At 42.2% G+C, this 16277-nt stretch overlaps 1 protein-coding gene and 3 long non-coding RNA genes across 5 annotated transcripts; all 4 read left to right on the forward strand.

Moving 5' to 3' along the window:
• The first annotated feature begins 980 nt into the window (after positions 1-980).
• On the forward strand, positions 981-4718 carry LOC121582944. Of its 2 annotated transcripts, XR_006661710.1 has the most exons (8): positions 981-1272; positions 1479-1621; positions 2071-2214; positions 2462-3626; positions 3736-4070; positions 4169-4253; positions 4338-4472; positions 4583-4718. It is a non-coding gene; the product is annotated as an uncharacterized LOC121582944 (long non-coding RNA). The 2 variants fall into 2 exon arrangements; XR_006661709.1 differs by having other exon boundaries at positions 1479-2214; positions 3373-3626.
• Positions 4719-4722: 4 nt separating this feature from the next.
• Positions 4723-5210, forward strand: LOC123492350. The gene is made up of 3 exons (XR_006661711.1): positions 4723-4739; positions 4847-4958; positions 5040-5210. It is a non-coding gene; the product is annotated as an uncharacterized LOC123492350 (long non-coding RNA).
• An 808-nt stretch (positions 5211-6018) lies between these two features.
• On the forward strand, positions 6019-11045 carry LOC121582949. Its single transcript, XR_006003421.1, has 3 exons — positions 6019-6364; positions 10034-10115; positions 10596-11045. It is a non-coding gene; the product is annotated as an uncharacterized LOC121582949 (long non-coding RNA).
• Positions 11046-11428: 383 nt separating this feature from the next.
• Positions 11429-15675, forward strand: LOC121582952 (zinc finger protein 318-like). Its single transcript, XM_041899143.1, has 6 exons — positions 11429-11958; positions 12145-12915; positions 13016-13089; positions 13253-13352; positions 14414-14532; positions 14809-15675. The coding sequence occupies exons 2-6, from the start codon at positions 12684-12686 to the stop codon at positions 14827-14829; spliced, it is 546 nt and encodes a 181-aa protein (XP_041755077.1). The 5' UTR covers positions 11429-11958; positions 12145-12683; the 3' UTR covers positions 14830-15675.
• Positions 15676-16277: the final 602 nt, after the last annotated feature.

A 16277-nucleotide genomic window follows, 5' to 3' on the forward strand; every position in this document is an offset into this window, starting at 1 on the left:
TGTAAGGGGGCAATTACTTTTTCACACAGGGGAATTTGGTGTTACATAATTTTGTTAATTAAATAAATTAAAAAATGTATTTTTTTTGTAAACTCAGGTTCCATTTATTTAATTAGGTTTTGGTTGAAGATCTGATAACATTAAGTAGCAACAATAGAGAAAATCAGAAAGGGGGAAAATACTTTTTCACAGCACTGTATGTATCATATCTACATATTGTAAGCTGACAATTGTGGAAGTATTATAGACCATCCTTAGTTTTATTGAATTTGATAAATACTTGAAAAGAAAGCAGTGCTTTTTTGGTTTTGCACTTTGTTTACGCTAGCTTGTTATAACTAGGAATGGGGTAAAAAGAAGCTGGAGTCCCTGAAGTTTTTTGCTGTTGCAAATAGTTTTGACTGGTATCTCCTCTGTTACTTATATGAAAGACAACACCTAATGCTGCTTATAGACAAAATTGTGTACATACTTGGATGTAAGAAAAACTTTTGGATGTGTGAATGAATGAGTGGTGAGCAATAAAATCTTATTTGTTTATTTGGTCATACTTCAGCTTTTGGTCGTATTTCAGCTTTAGTTGTGACCACCAGTTTTGTACACTTAATTTGAAAACAAGTGGACCCAATTTAGCACCTCATATCAATGAATTATTGATAATGTAATCAATTAGTATAGTTTAACGTGTAATGCTATTGCTAATCCTAGGTCCAGGGGGGGGCTTTTATTTTGAAATGCAGGCTTCGATATAAAGTTGTTTTTGACGAAAATGAAAACGTGTCACTTTCACGAGGTTGGAGTAATAACATGTTCAACTACCTAAGACATTGGCTCGAATCTAGTTTGTGCCTTTAGATTTCGAGAAAATTAACAACTAAGGAAGAATGTTTCACTCACTGACTTCTCAAACCCAGGTTTGGTCTGTTTTTGCAAACGTTCCCGGAAGTCTCGCGATGCTGCGCCTCTGTTTAGAAACTCTGACACGGTCGTGGCACCTAACGTTAGCTCAGTAAATTATTTGTTAGACATTTGGTCGTATCCCTGATAAGATTGATAGTTATCATTAATTGAATTGCCATGGTCATTTGACAGCGACAATGTTTCGTGGTTTTCTCAATCCGGAAGAACACCGGAGCCCTGCTCTGTTTGTCCACCTACCCCGCCATGTACTGTTACCTCCACCCGGTCCCTGCTATGGAGGGCCCTTCTGCCCGCCACCCCATGTTCCACGGTGAAAACCTCCACAGGCCCACGAGAGAGCATTATATGAATGTACGTGTCAGCGAATGTGCTTCTCAACAAGTCGAGTTCGTTTCTTGATCATGTCTTTTGCTGTTGGGATCGCTACTCTAGCTAACTACTTGGTTTATGCTTAACTAGGATACTGGTAGACATGGTGCACACAGCCAACGCACCAAAATGTTGATGATTACAATGGTCAGCTAACTATGTTGATATGTTGTTTGTATCTCAACCAGACCCCACACTGCAGCAGCGTCTCCATTGACCGCAGTACAGTGATCAGTCTGGACAGTCAACAGATTCTCCCACCAGACACACAGCAGTTTAAGATGCCGCAGTGGTCCACCAATCCTTTGGAACCACGTCAAAGAGAGGAGAGGTGGGGAAATGGCAAGGTTCATGGATTTTGTGAAATTTTTATGGACGATTCCACGTCAGCATAGGCAGAAATATATTTTTGGTATCTCAGATTTTTCTGGCAGTTCTCACATAGAAACGTAATTGGGAGGAAGCATGTTTGACAGTGTTTTTACATTTGTATCACAAACTATTTTTTACAAAATCATGATGTAAGTGGCTATTTTAGGGCCCTTTTTAGACCTGTACATGCTCTTGAGAACCCGATGTGGCATTCTGCCTTATTCCTGGGAACTACAAACCCAACGCTCTGTTAACGTTTTGAAACAGAGCTGCCAACTCTCACGCTTTCGCCGTGTGACACACGTTTTTGCCTGTTTTCACACGCACTCACGCCACACATCCAATTTCTCACGCAAAAAAAATCGGCCTTGACTCGTTCGTTCCTTTTTTCAAACTCCCCGACGGTAGATGGGGCTGATGAGCGCCACTGAACCGTATGTGCTGCACCCCGAAGTTAGCAACAGAAGAAGAGATACCATTGCCGCGAAAGTCAACCGGAGAAGAAACGGTCACTACCTCAAGAAGTCTGATAAGAAGCTGAGCTGAGACTAGGTATGTAACAATGAAATGTCTAATTGAATACTCACTCTCTTAAACTTTAAATATTGAAAGAAATTATTTGTTTGTGCGTGTGAACATGATTTAGTGTGGTGAATGTAAACTCAGCTGATTTCGAACAGGTAAGATGTATTCCAAAGAATTTAACATAAATACAGGAAATGTGTGCAATAGAAGTAGGTATCTTTTTGTAACTGAGAGTAGAGTTATTAAACCAACATGACCATTTGAATTGTTTAAGGTTTCAAAGATGTCCCGTAAGAGACCTTTGCCAGGACAAAAGCGAAACCTTTTATTTTATTTAAAGAACCAGCCAAGTGAGAAAAGACAGACAAACACACTGACAGAACAGCCAGAACGATTGATAGAAACGACAGGACAACAGACAGAGGAGCAACACAAAGGACAGAGAGAGCAGGAGACAGGACAGACTGACAAACAAGCAGAGGAGCAACAGACAGGACAGATTGACGCACATGCAGAGGAGCAACAGACAGGACAGATTGACGCACATGCAGAGGAGCAACAGACAGGACAAATAGAACAACCAACAGGGCAGATGGAAGAAGGCACAGAGGGACAGACAGAAGAGACCCCCCCCAATCCAACAGCAGGGCCAGAAGAGTCGTGCTCTGGCTGGAGCAGCAACATATAAATCCATTTTCAAAAATGAGTGGACCTCTTCGTGGCCATTTATTACCAGAGGGAGCCTCAACACGCACTACTGGTGTGCAGTCTGCCGTATTGAAAACTCATGTTGCCACCAGGGTGTGACAGATGTAGTGCGCCATATAAAATGCAAAGGCCACCAAGATAAGCAACGAGCTCTCCAGTCCACAGCCACAATATCCCAATATGCAATGGCCGTTCCATCTGTTGGGGGTATGTCTGCACAAGAGGTTAAGTATGATATGTGTAATAATTCTGTCAAGGTTCAGTCAAGAGTTTTGTGTTCTAGTTGATCACGGTAAAGTCATGGTTGATAGTTTTGACTAATTTGTGGTTTGTATTTCAGTGTAGTACAGTCCAGTTTTCTTAATTTGAGATCTTAGTTGCTGAATGTGTTTTTTACCTGTGCCCTATTATCGCAGGCGTCTATTTTAAATAAACTATGGTCTTTTGGGAGGATTAATAATTTTTAATTTCTTACAGACAAGAAGGGCTGAGGTCAAAATGACAGCTGGGTTGGTAGTTCACAACGTCCCCCTAGCCTTTGCGGACCACCTGGGGCCTCTCCTAAAAGAATGTTTCGGAGATTCGAAGACAGCGCAGGAGTACAGGTGTGCCAGGACTAAGTCATCCTGCATTACCAATGAAGCACTCGCGCCATATTTCACACAGGAGCTTGTGAAGGAGATGAAAAAAAGCCCTGTATACCCTTGTTACGGATGGGTCGAATGACACTGGTATTTCACAAACTATTTGAGATTTTTCTCCTCTGCAAAACATGTGCTTTGTGTATTTTTAAACATCTAATAACATGAACATCTGTATGATTCTAACTTGTCATTATAGGAGTGGAAAAGATGAACCTACTTACTGTCCGGGTCTTCATGGGCAGCAAAGTTGTCCACCAGTTTTTAAATATGTGCACAACAAGTGGGACGAGCTGTGGGACAGCAAGTGAGATCTTCACCAAAATGACCTCCACCATAGAGGAGCATGGCATCCCTTGGGAGAACTGCATTGGTCTCTGTTTACAATGCAGCTGTGAACATTGGACCACGTAATTCCATTGCCTCTAGGGTGCTCCAGAAGCATCCCAACACCTATATTCATGGTTGTCCTTGTCATGTGGCACATAACACCGCCAAAGCTGCAGGAGTGGGATTTTTTAAAGGCTTTTTAAAGTGAGTTAAGGCCTGATTTATCTTTACATGTAACTTTTTATTTGTATCCTAATTATGTGCATTGACTGAATGTGTTATGATTGATTTATGCATTGCAGGTGTCCGGTTTTGATTTGGAGGATATGGTAGTGGACATCGGTTACTGGTTCAAGGGTAGCACAAATCGGAAAGGATACCTGACAGGTATGCATGTTTGATACTATTAAGTGTAATACTGAAATGCTGAGCTGTAGAAAATATATGATATGGATTTAATGTCTAAAACAGAGTTTTGTGAGCTCCATGAAGCGGAGTACATGGAGGTCCTCCTGCATATCTCGGTCCGTTGGCTAAGCCTTGAACGTTGTGTGACCAGGATCCTGAGGCTGTATGAACCTCTGGCCAGCTACTACAAATCTGCTAGTATGGTCATCAATTTTCTATTTCATTATGCAGCAACTACATGGATTGTTAGTCACATACTTGTATTAATGACAACCTCTTGTTTTGTGTTATTTATTTATTGATTCAAGATGAAAATCAGGCCAGGTTCAAGAGACTTGTGCAGACATTCACTGACCCCATGACAGAAGTGTACCTGCTGTTCTTCCAAGCCACCGTACCAACTTTCACTTCTTTCAACTTGCTGCTTCAGAGAGAGCAGTCATCAATATTTTGTTACATGATGAGGTGGGATTGGATTTTGCTGTTTTTTTCCATTCTGTGTTTCTTGCTGATATCTGCAGGGATCCTCTAAAACAGGTTTCACCTACTATTTTTGTAAATGTCTGTTATAGATGGTGAAATTCGTACGCAAGCTATGTTCCAAGTTTATGGTTCCAGCAGCTCTGCAGTGCCATGAGGAGCCTTGTGAAATTGCCTTTGAAGAAAAGGCAAACCATTTACCAGGTTAGTATTTGACTATTATTATGATCAAACACTGTGATATTTAGCCTTGTACCTTATACCGATATGCTGTATCTGTGACAGGAAGAAAGTTGAACATTGGGTTCACAAACAGGGCTAAATTTAACAGATTACTCGACGAGGGTGACATCACACCACAGCAGGTGGATTCATTCCATGAAGCTGTGTTGTGTTTCCTGACAAGTGCTGTGGACTATGCACTTAAGAAGCTGCCACTGGAAGAGCCACTGATCAAGCACGCACAATTTGTAGATGTACGGCAGAGGGCTGAAAGTGACATCGAAGATGTCCTGTACTTTGTTGAAAGGTTAGTTTTTTTTCTCTAATTATTGTCTATCATCTTAGCTAAAATACCCTGTGTTTTATGATGAGGTGTGTTCACTCCTAAACTGCACATGAGATATTCTTATGTGGCTTCTCCTCAAAGATGTGTATGAACTGCTGCTGGTTGATGACTATATACCTAAAACGTAACAACTTGTAACTCTACTTTCATAAATAGGTTTCCCCATCTCCTCCCATACCATTGGCCAGAGGAGCATGACCTTCTGGGTGAGGAGTTTCTAAATTATCAGACCATGCCAATGATATCCCTGCAGGACTAAACTGAAATGGAAAGCTTCTGGGCTGAAATGGCAGCCCGGAAGCATAAGGTAAACATTTTTTCCTTTTTTGTCTTTCCTTTTGGCAGGTGTGGCTTGGCTACATCTGTTGCTTAAAATTGTTGCATGCATATATGTGTCATGCATGTTGCAAATGATGCATGTTTTTATCTGAACTTTGTTAATGGATCAACCTACAGTATACTCACAGTATTAATCAATCAAAAATCAAGGTATGTTTTTCCATTGTGTTTTGGTGCATTTTCCATAGGTGACAGGAGCCAAAGAATTCGAGAGGCTTGCTGCCGTCGCCAAGCTTGTCCTGGTGTTGCCCCATGCAAACGCAGATGCTGAGAGGGTGTTTTCAGTTGTGGGACTGAACAAAACCAAGAGAAGAAACAGCCTAGCATTGGATGGCACCCTGTCCTCAATAATGACCATAAAGATGGCCAATCTGGAGCCCTGCTTCAAATGGGAGCCCCCCTCCGATATCATCAAGGCCTCCAAGAAGGCCACAGGCCAGTATAACCATGCCGACAGATCATAGACAAGAGGCTCATTTGAGATGAGCCAGGTCTGCGCAGAATCGATCACCGCCCAATGCATGCTGGTTAGATTTGTGTCCGACTTGATCCCGACTCATGCACACGCGGGCAACGATAACCTCATGAGATCAAGGCGGCCGCAGTTCTGAGACGCAGGCAGTGCAATTGCTTTTCACCGACTGCAGGACCCAGGCGGACCCAGGACAAAATCTCACTCCAAGGTGTTTTGAAAAGTTGGCAGGTATGTAGAAACGTTAATAAATCTCGCTTGCGATACGGTTTTGGAAACATAAAGCCCTCTACTTTCACATAAAAATAATTTCACTATGCAAAATATACACTTACTGTACACTGTTAACTGGTTTTAACAATATTTTTCATATACTGAACAAAAATATAAACACAACAATTTTAAAGATTTTACTGAGTTACAGTTCATATAAGGAAATCAGTCAATTGAAATAAATAAATTAGGCCCTAATCTATGGATTTCCACCCACTGTGGGAGCCAGGCCCAGCCAATCATAATTTGTTTTTCCCCCACAAAAGGGCTTTATTACAGACAGAAATACTCCTCAGTTTCATCAACTGCCCGGGTGGCTGGTCTCAGACGATCCCACAGGTGAAGAAGGCGGAAGTGAAGGTCCTGGGCTGGTGGGGTACACGTGGTCTGCTGTTGCGAGGTCCGTTGGATGTTCTGCCAAATTCTCGAAAATTATGTTGAAGGCGGCTCTTGGTAGAGAAATTAACATTAAATTATCTGGCAACAGCTCTGGTGGACATTCCTGCAGTCAGCATGCCAATTGCACGCTCCTTCAAAACTTGAGACATCTGTGGCATTGTGTTATGTGACAAAACTGCACATTTTAGAGTGGCCTTTTATTGTCCTCAGCACAAGGTGGACCTGTGTAATGATCATACTGTTAAATCAGCTTCTTCATATGCCACACCTGTCAGGTGGATGGATTACCTTAGCAAAGGAGAAATGCTCACTAACAGGGATGTAAACAAATGTGGCCAAAAATTGAGAGAAATAAGTTTTTTGTGCATATGGCACATTTCTTGGATCTTTTATTTCAGCTAATGAAACAGGGGACCAACACTTTACATGTTGCGTTTATATTTTTGTTCAGTGGATATATATATATATATATATATATATAAATAAAATATATATATATATATATATATATATATATATATATATATATATATATATATATATATATATATATGGCCGTGTGGGAACCCTAACCTTATAAATATGTGTAGTAATTTAACCTTTTGTTTGTTGAATATGTAGTTCTTGCAGATATAACATTTATGCATAGTCACTTTAACTCTACCCACATGTATATATTACTTCAACTACCTCAACTAGCCGGTGCCCCCGCACATTGACTCTGCACCGGTACCCCCCTGTGTATAGATAGCCTCCCTACTTTTATTTTATTTTACTTCTGCTCTTTTTTTCTCAACACTTTTTTGTTGTTTTATTATACTTTTTAATTAAAAATAAATGCACTGTTGGTTAAGGGCTGTAAGTAAGCATTTCACTGTAATGTCTGCACCTGTTGTATTCGGTGCATGTGGCCAATACAATTTGATTTGATTTGAAAAGATAATGTCCTTGTGTTTCCAAAACTGTACTGCAAGTGATGTGTGTTAACGTTCAGACTGAACGTCAGGGCTCTTAACAAACACCCCCGGCCGGGAAGATAGGCTACCTTCTTGAATAGACGCTAGAGTTAGCTAGCATCTATGAATAGGCTAGACCAGGGGTATCAACCGGGGTCAGCGAAAAAGATATACAAAATAAAAGTGGAAAAATTATATATTTTGATTTAAATGTTTTTATGAATATTGCTAGCAACAGAATAAACACATTTTGAATTACATACCTACAGTAGAAATGAGGAGAATATCTTCTTTATAATGATAGCAACTTTATTTCTTAACTCCTACTATTGAGCAAATTACACTCATTGGAGCCAATTACACTTAAGCCCCGTTTCAATTGGCACTTTGAAGTCAACCCGGGTTGGGCTGGCCTTAGTAGGTAGGCTAGCTCGAATTGCGTTTCCACTGCCTCCAGAAATTAGATATTATGTCATGTTGCTAGGTAGCCAATATGTGACTGTGCAGCTGGCTTAGCTAATGTTGCTATCTAGCAAGATGTTGAAGAATTTAATTCACCTTCACCATTTTTTAAAAACACGTTACCCCATACTCCTGCCAGTGTCAGCCAGATTCAGAGCCATGTATACTGAACAAAAATATAAACGCAACATGCAACAATTTCAACGTTTTTACTGAGTTACAGTTCATATAAGGAAATAAGTGAATTTGAAATACATTCATAGGCCCTAATCTATGGATTTCACCTAACTGGGCAGGGGTGCAGCCATGTGTGAGCCTGGGAGGCCATAGGCCCATCCACTTGGGAGCCAGGCCAGGGATGTAAACAAATTTGTGCACAACATTTGAGAGAAATAAGCTTTTTGTGCGTATGGAAAATGTGTAGGATTTCTTATTTCAGCTCATGAAACATGGGACCAATACTTTACATGTTGCGTTTATATTTTTCTGCAAGCTACAAAAACTAATATAGTCGCACACTCTATGTATAAACTCCCAGTAATTTATTGGGTATATTTTTGCTCAGTGTATTTAGCTTGCTAGCAAAATGATTAGCGTCATTGCTAGCATAACAGGCTAGCTAGCTAGCTAGCTAGCTAGCTTAATTCCTGCCTTGCTTGCAATGGCATTGACTATTAGCTAGCTAGCTAACCAAGCAAACCAGATGACAGGTTTGATATGATGTAGCTAGCTAGCGTTCAATATGACGGCCAGCTATAATTTCTGCTAGCTCACATTAGCTAGCTAGCTTGTTTCAACCCTGATTTGCAAGCTAATGTTAGGTAGCTATCATTCGAGGGCTGACTGTTCTCATAAAAGTTTGTGTTGTGCAAAAATAAATGAAGGTTCCAGCTATGGTGGTAATTTGTGTCATGTCTAACTACTGCAGTACTGCTTGTCTATGTGATAGCTAACAGCAACAAGCCCAGACGAGCTAGCTAAACGTGGTGTCAGCGAAGATTTTTATAACTAACCCTATCTGTGGTGTCAGCAGTGATCAGCTGGTGGTTGCAAAGTAACTCCGGCACCATCCCAAATTCTAATCGATCTGGCACCAGTTGTGAAACAGGGCTGCGCTGGCCTGGGTTTCCCTCGACCCAGCTCAAATTTCAGAATTCCATTTGAGCCAGCTCGAATTTGGCCCTAATTTTAAGTACCAGTGGAAACGGGGCTTTGCTGGATTATCTGACATAGGCTTTGAAAAAGCACCTGTGAATAGGCTACCAGTGCGGCAAGTGCAGCTGGCTGCTGGTAAGCTTTTCTTGACTTGGATATTAATTTTTGCCAACACATGGCTAACCTTTGTTTAAACAGCGAATCAGCTATGCTCTTAGCGAATCAGCTATGTTATAGTTTACACTTCTACCAATTATATATAATGTGGGGAGGTCAAAATATTGTGTTTGCCAGACCCCCTCAAACATTTTAAGCCATCATTGGGCTGTACCAATCATTTATGGAAATATCGTAATATGGCCCCATGCAGCTGTTTAGTGGCCATATTGCAAATGGCCGCAAGGGGGGACAAAATATGTGATGGCAATATAGCCAAAAATACTTCTTTAGACATGCCCTAGCTGTGTGTGAAATTTGGTGTAGCTGCTGGATTATGGTCAAAATGACCTCAATATGACCCCCATTATGGTTTTAAGAGTACTTTATGCTCAGAATTGTTGTCTATATCATCTGTGGGGTATATGTAGTGGATAGATAACATTACAAAGTCATTTTATATTGTTTGGAATGATTTTACCCTGTTTTCTTCTAACAGGAAATCCGAATGGCAACCATTTTATTCAAATGGCCACCCTGGTTGACTGACAGGCTTCCCAGACTTTAAAATGTTCCTTAAGGTATGTAGTATTAGTGTATCAAGTTTGATAATTTATCATAAAATGCACAATTATTACACCTATCCACTGGACTAACATTAAACTGATTTAAAGGGAACTCCCTCTGCTGGTGATTTGCTGAATGTGCAATCCAAAAGGAGGGCTGTGAACTATAATGTCAAATTCTAAGTATAAAATGGCCTTTACTACTATAGCCCATAGAAATGCATTGAATAACATATTCATCAATGGCAAAAAATACATCTTAAGGAATAGGGTTTTGAAGTGTCTGTCCTATATCTAGGAGATATAAGAAAGCTCAGGAAATGTTTTAGTTTTTTTGGACACATATTTAGCGTCTTATATTTGTTGGCACAAAACTACCTTTATACTTCCATTCATTTGTGTGGGTTACCTTCAGACAAGTCCCGTGACACTTGTGGGGGATGTAGAGCAAAACGAGAACAATATCGTGTTTGTGAGAGTCTCCTCTTTCCACAGACGCTACAGACGTATTCGTGAGAATTTAACTCGGCCACCTTCCACCGCAGATACAGAAGACTGACATAGGCGGATGTGGTGGATTGAGAAGCAGCCCATGCAAAAAAACAGATCTCTACCTTAAACTGACATATTTTCATAGGGATTATGTTACTTAGACTCTTACGGATTTTAATATTCATATTTTAATGTTGAATAAATGAATGTGAAATTGTATTTCAGAATCTAGACATACTCCATATTTGAGAGCACACTATAAGGAGTATAATGACATCAAGATGTTGTCTCTATCATGTATGGTTCATAGGAGGCATGTATAGGTCTAAAAAGGGCCTAAAATTGCCACTTTCATAATGATCAAAAAACAAAACAATGGTTTGTGATACAAATGTAAAAAGCATGTCACACATCCTTCCTCCCAATAAAGTTTCTATGTGAGAATTGCCAGAACAATCTGAGATACCCACAATGTTTTCCACCTACGCTGGCGTGGAATCGCCCCCTAGTTCACAACCTCATTAAACTATAGCTGCTTGCAATGGACAGGAATCTAAACAGCTTTTACTTGTATCTCCTGAGTGGCGCAGTGGTCTAAGGCACTGCATCGCAGTGCTAACTGTGCCACTAGAGATCCTGGTTCGAATCCAGGCTCTGTCGCAGCCGGCCGCGACCGGGAGACTCATGGGCGGCGCACAATTGGCCCAGTGTCGTCCAGGGTAGGGGAGGGAATGGCCGGCAGGGCTGTAGCTCAGTTGATAGAGCATGGCGTTTGCAACGCCAGGGTTGTGGGTTTGATTCCCACGGGGGTCCAGTATAAAAATAATAATAATATTTATTCACTAACTGTAAGTCGCTCTGGATAAGAGCGTCTGCTAAATGACTAAAATGTAAATGTATATCAGTGAGACGGCTGGTGAAGAATTCCTCAGATGCCTTGCAGCCAATAAGCCAGTCCCTGACTTCCTCAAAGGAGTCAACCTGTCGGACGCAGGGAAGCCGGTCAAGGCACCAGGTGTACCAGAAGACCGGGGCTATGAGAGGCAAAGACTCTGGAGCAAATCTCGTAGTCCAATAAAGGAAAGCAGGAGCAAGAGCCGAGCAAAGAGCCAGGTGAGAAGCAAGAGCCGTCCGCACAGCAGATGTCGTACCTGAGGAAAAAGCCAGGCAAGAAGCAAAAGCAGACCACGGAGCAGGAGTCGCAGTCGTGGAAAGAGCCAGGTCAGAAGCAAAAGCAAGGCACGTAGTAGGAGCCGTAGCTGAGGGAAAAGTCAGGCAAGGAGCAAAAGCAGAGCTAGGAGTCGCAGCCGTGGAAAGAGCATCAGTAGTCACGCCTTCCATCAAGAATGCCATTCTCACAATCCAGGTGTAGTATGAGAAGGACATGGGTCATCATGGGGTATGTTAAGTTAATGAGTCTTCTAAAACCTGGCAAGACCCATTTTGCTGTAAAACTATCAATTATATCTGCAGTGAAGAAGGCTAGGCAATCTAACAAATGTAAAATAAATTCTCACAATAAAACCCTTTGTCTTTTCTATTTGTTCCATAGGCCAATAACTTCAGCAGAGAAATACAGAGCAGCAGTATTCCAGGTGGGCCAGTCTTGGCCAGAAGACAGGAATTTCTTAAAGTCCCAGATGGGCCTAATCCAGTCAGCGGACAGGAAGCTCCCCAGATGAGACAGCAGGAAACTGACAGCAATCTCCTCCCCCACGAGAGAGTGTGCTGTGACTTCTTCTGGCTGCAGGGTACTAGGGAGGTCTCGCCTGTTCAGAAGCCGGAGAAGGTTGAGGAGGACTTCCTCTATGGGAATGAGGATAACCAGGCAAAACAACGCTCTGCCACCCTGCCTTTTGCACAGTCCACAACCATTACCCAGCAAAGCTCTGCAGAGGTCTCACCGGCAGGCCCTCCTTACTATCAAAGCATGCCTCTGTTCGGGAACCATGGTGAAATCCAGGACTTCAAGATGCCTCCTCAACTGTCCTGTCCAGTGTGAGGCCTGAGCAGAGGGTACAGCCTGTCCCTGCTCCTGATGTGAAACCTGCCCCCGCCCCCACTGTGAAGGAATGTGAGAAGATCAAGACCATGCTGAAGAACATCGGGCTGAGTCTGGGTACGGCGGAGATCAGTAAGATGATGATCAAGCTGCAGCAGCAGAAGGATGGGAAGATGCCAAAGCAGGAGGAGAAACTGCCATCACCAGCGTTGCCTCTTCCTCTTGTAGCTGGGGCATCACAGGAACCCAGACTGACCTCGCCAGCACTTGGAACAGCACCAATACAACAAGCACTGGAGTCTTTACAGTCCATTATTAAAGGTTAGAGCAGTCTATAAACAACACATTCACTATATCAGGAAAAATGTGAATCTACAGTATAATACTTTTGTGACTAATTGCATTTCACTTTCTTTCTTAGCAACAAGGGAGAAAAGGGCCAATAGTGATCCACATGATAGCAACCATTCCCAGAGGAATTCAGACAAACAAAGGGTAATTTACCTGGCAGTATCATTCCAATCACACTCTTTTCTCTGAGATAAAACTCATTATTGCTGATGATAATTACTCCTGATGTATGTTGTGTATAGCATGTTGTGATGTCTAAACTGGAAAACACTGCATTTTAATATTCTGATGAAATGGGACTTTCTAGAGCAAAGATGACCAGGAGAGTCAGAGGAGATCGAGACATGACCAAATGAAAAGGAAAGAGACTCTTATGAAGGAACTGGAGGAATTGCTAAAGCAGGATGGTACAGTATTATTCATTATAGACCCGTCTTTCTCTATCTACATAATATATGTACTTATTTGTTGTTTCTATCATTACTTGCTAATAGAATGACTTCTAAAGGGTAGGCAACAACACATCTGCCACGCTGATCCTCCACACTGAGGCCCCTCAGGGATGCGTGCTTAGTCCCTTCCTGTACTCCCTGTTCACCCACGACTGCGTGGCCAAGTACGACTCCAACAACATCATTAAGTTTCCTGATCGCCGACAACGATGAGGAGGTCAGAGACCTGGCAGTGTGGTGCCAGGACAACAACCTCTCCCTCAATGTGAGCAAGACAAAGGAGCTGATCGTGGACTATAGGAAAAGGAGGGCCGAACAGGCCCTCATTAACATCAACAGGGCTGAAGTGGAGCGGGTCGAGAGTTTCAAGTTCCTTGGTGTCCACATCACCAACAAACTATCATGGTCCAAACACACCAAGACAGTCGTGAAGAGGGCACGGCAACACCTTTTCCCCCTCAGGAGACTGAACAGATTTGGCATGGGTCCCCAGATCCTCACAAAGTTCTACAGCTGCACCATCGAGAGCATCCTGACCGGTTGCATCACCGCCTGGTATGGCAACTGCTCGACATCCGACCGTAAGGCACTACAGAGGGTAGTGCTTACGGCCCAGTACATCACTGGGGCCAAGCTTCCTGACATACAGGAACTATATAATAGGCGGTGTCAGAGGAAGGCCCAAAAAATTGTCAAAAACTCCAGTCACCCAAGTCATAGACTGTTCTCTCTGCTACCGCACGGCAAGCGGTACCGGAGCGCCAAGTCTAGGACCAAAAGGCTCCTTAACAGCTTCTACCCCCAAGCCTTAAGACTGCTGAACAATTAATAAAATGGCCACCCGGATTTACTTTATTTAGTAAATATTTTCTTAAATCTATTTTTTGAACTGCATTGTTGGTTAAGGGCTTGTAAGTAAGCATTTCACGGTAAGGTCTACACCTGTTGTATTCGGCGCATGTGACAAATACAATTTGATTTGATTTTAAATGCTTTTTCATTCCTATATTTTTCAGGGTCTAGCTTTTTCATTCCTGTCATCTGGTTCTACTGCCAGAAGTGTGAGGAGTTCTTTGGAGACATGACCACTGCTGAGAGCCATGCAGCAACCCACCAGTGGAATGAGCCTAGCATGGCAAGTACCTAACTACATTCTCTCTCCCCACACACTAACCCAACTGTATAAGTTACACTGAATTGACCAAATAAATAGTCTAGTTAAACCGTTGCATTGTTCATAACCTGGATCACCCCTCAGTATAAACATGAGTTTTTTTTCCAGTCCACTCCAGTCAAATTCCCAAAAATAATTGTGGTAGGTGTTATTTTCAGTACAAAAGCTGAAGGACATACACACATCCAGATACTATTTTCGATATTATAATCCCAAACTGTTTCACCTTGTCTATAGCAGAAGCATGGAGACAGATGACCTGGACATGACAGAGGACACCCTAGCCATCACAGCAGACACCCCCTGGACCCAAAGCAGAGGGACCAGAGAGACCCAAGAGATCAGAGGCATCCTGATCTTAAACGCAAACTAGACGTGTGCCAAAAGGGTTACAGGAACGACAGGGAGAAGATCTACGTCAAAGAGGAACAACCTGGAAGCCCCAGGATAAAGATGATTATGGTCTGCGGGTACACCCCACCAGGTCTGCAAAAGGCCAGGGGGAGGGTGGATAAGGGCTCTAGCGCTGCTTCCTCTGGCCCTGCCAGTGGGAAACATGGTAGGGTGAAACCGGACAAGGTTGAGACTAAAGGAAAGCCCACCGTGGAAGTATGTGACAAAAAGCATAAAGATAATGGAGAAAGCAGTTCCAGCAGTGATGATGAGAAAGGCAAATCTCCTAAAGGCCACAAAAAGAAGAAGAAAAAAAGACAAATGAAAAGGATGAGAAGTCTTAGCTGCTGCATGTCCTGGTTTGATTGTTTCTGTGGATGACCTTAGGTAAGTTTGGCATCATTGCTGTTGTTTGAGAAGTTGTAGCTTTTAAAGTTTGAAAGAAACTGTATTTCTCTGACCTGTTCTCTCCTTTTGGGGTTGTCTTTTTTCAACTATTTGTTTTTCTGTGTTGTAGTGGATAACAGCACATTTTCATTAAATGCTGTTGGAGGACAGGAAGTTCCAGGTGAATACAGCATTTATCATGTCCAGAATTGTTTTGCTGCCAGCCACTGATCCCATTTTTGTTTATTAAAAAACCTTCTCATATTGGGCCATGGCCACATTTTGTTTGTGTTTTATATTTCACTTTGTTCAACCTTGATTTAGTGCTGCAAATATTATGTAATGTATTTTTGCAATTAAAAGTCAACTTTCATTTCAGGCTTGTACTGTGTTTTTCTCCCTGATGTGAAACTGTTGTGATGGAATTATTTTATAATGGAGAAGTTCTCCTGTAATTCTTGACATGTATTGTCCTCTTATAATCTAGGTCTCAGTAATTGACGGAGGAAGTCCATTAAGCGCATATGATCTTGCCAACGTCATTGGATCCTATCAGGATAGAAACTAAGTGGGAATTCTTAGTTACCATCTTTCTGTAAGGTAAACGGGGTATGGTAGTAGGTGCCAGGCGCACTGGTTTGAGTGTGTCAAGAACTGCTACGCTGCTGCGTTTTTCACGCTCAACAGTTTCCTGTGTGTATCAAGAATGGTCCACCCAAAGGACATCCAGCCTACTTGACACAATTGTGGGAAGCATTTGAGTAAATATGGGCTGGCATCCCTGTGGAACGCTTTCGACGCCTTGTAGATTCCATGCCCCGACGAATTGAGGCTGTTCTGAGGGCAAAGGAGGGAGAAACTCCGTGTACATCATTAGCCCACTTATGTTTTTGTCCACTTGCTCAATCTCACATGTCCTCTCTGTG

The sequence above is a fragment of the Coregonus clupeaformis genome, chromosome 1 (assembly GCF_020615455.1).
Source record: "Coregonus clupeaformis isolate EN_2021a chromosome 1, ASM2061545v1, whole genome shotgun sequence".
NCBI classification, from domain to species: Eukaryota; Metazoa; Chordata; class Actinopteri; order Salmoniformes; family Salmonidae; genus Coregonus; species Coregonus clupeaformis.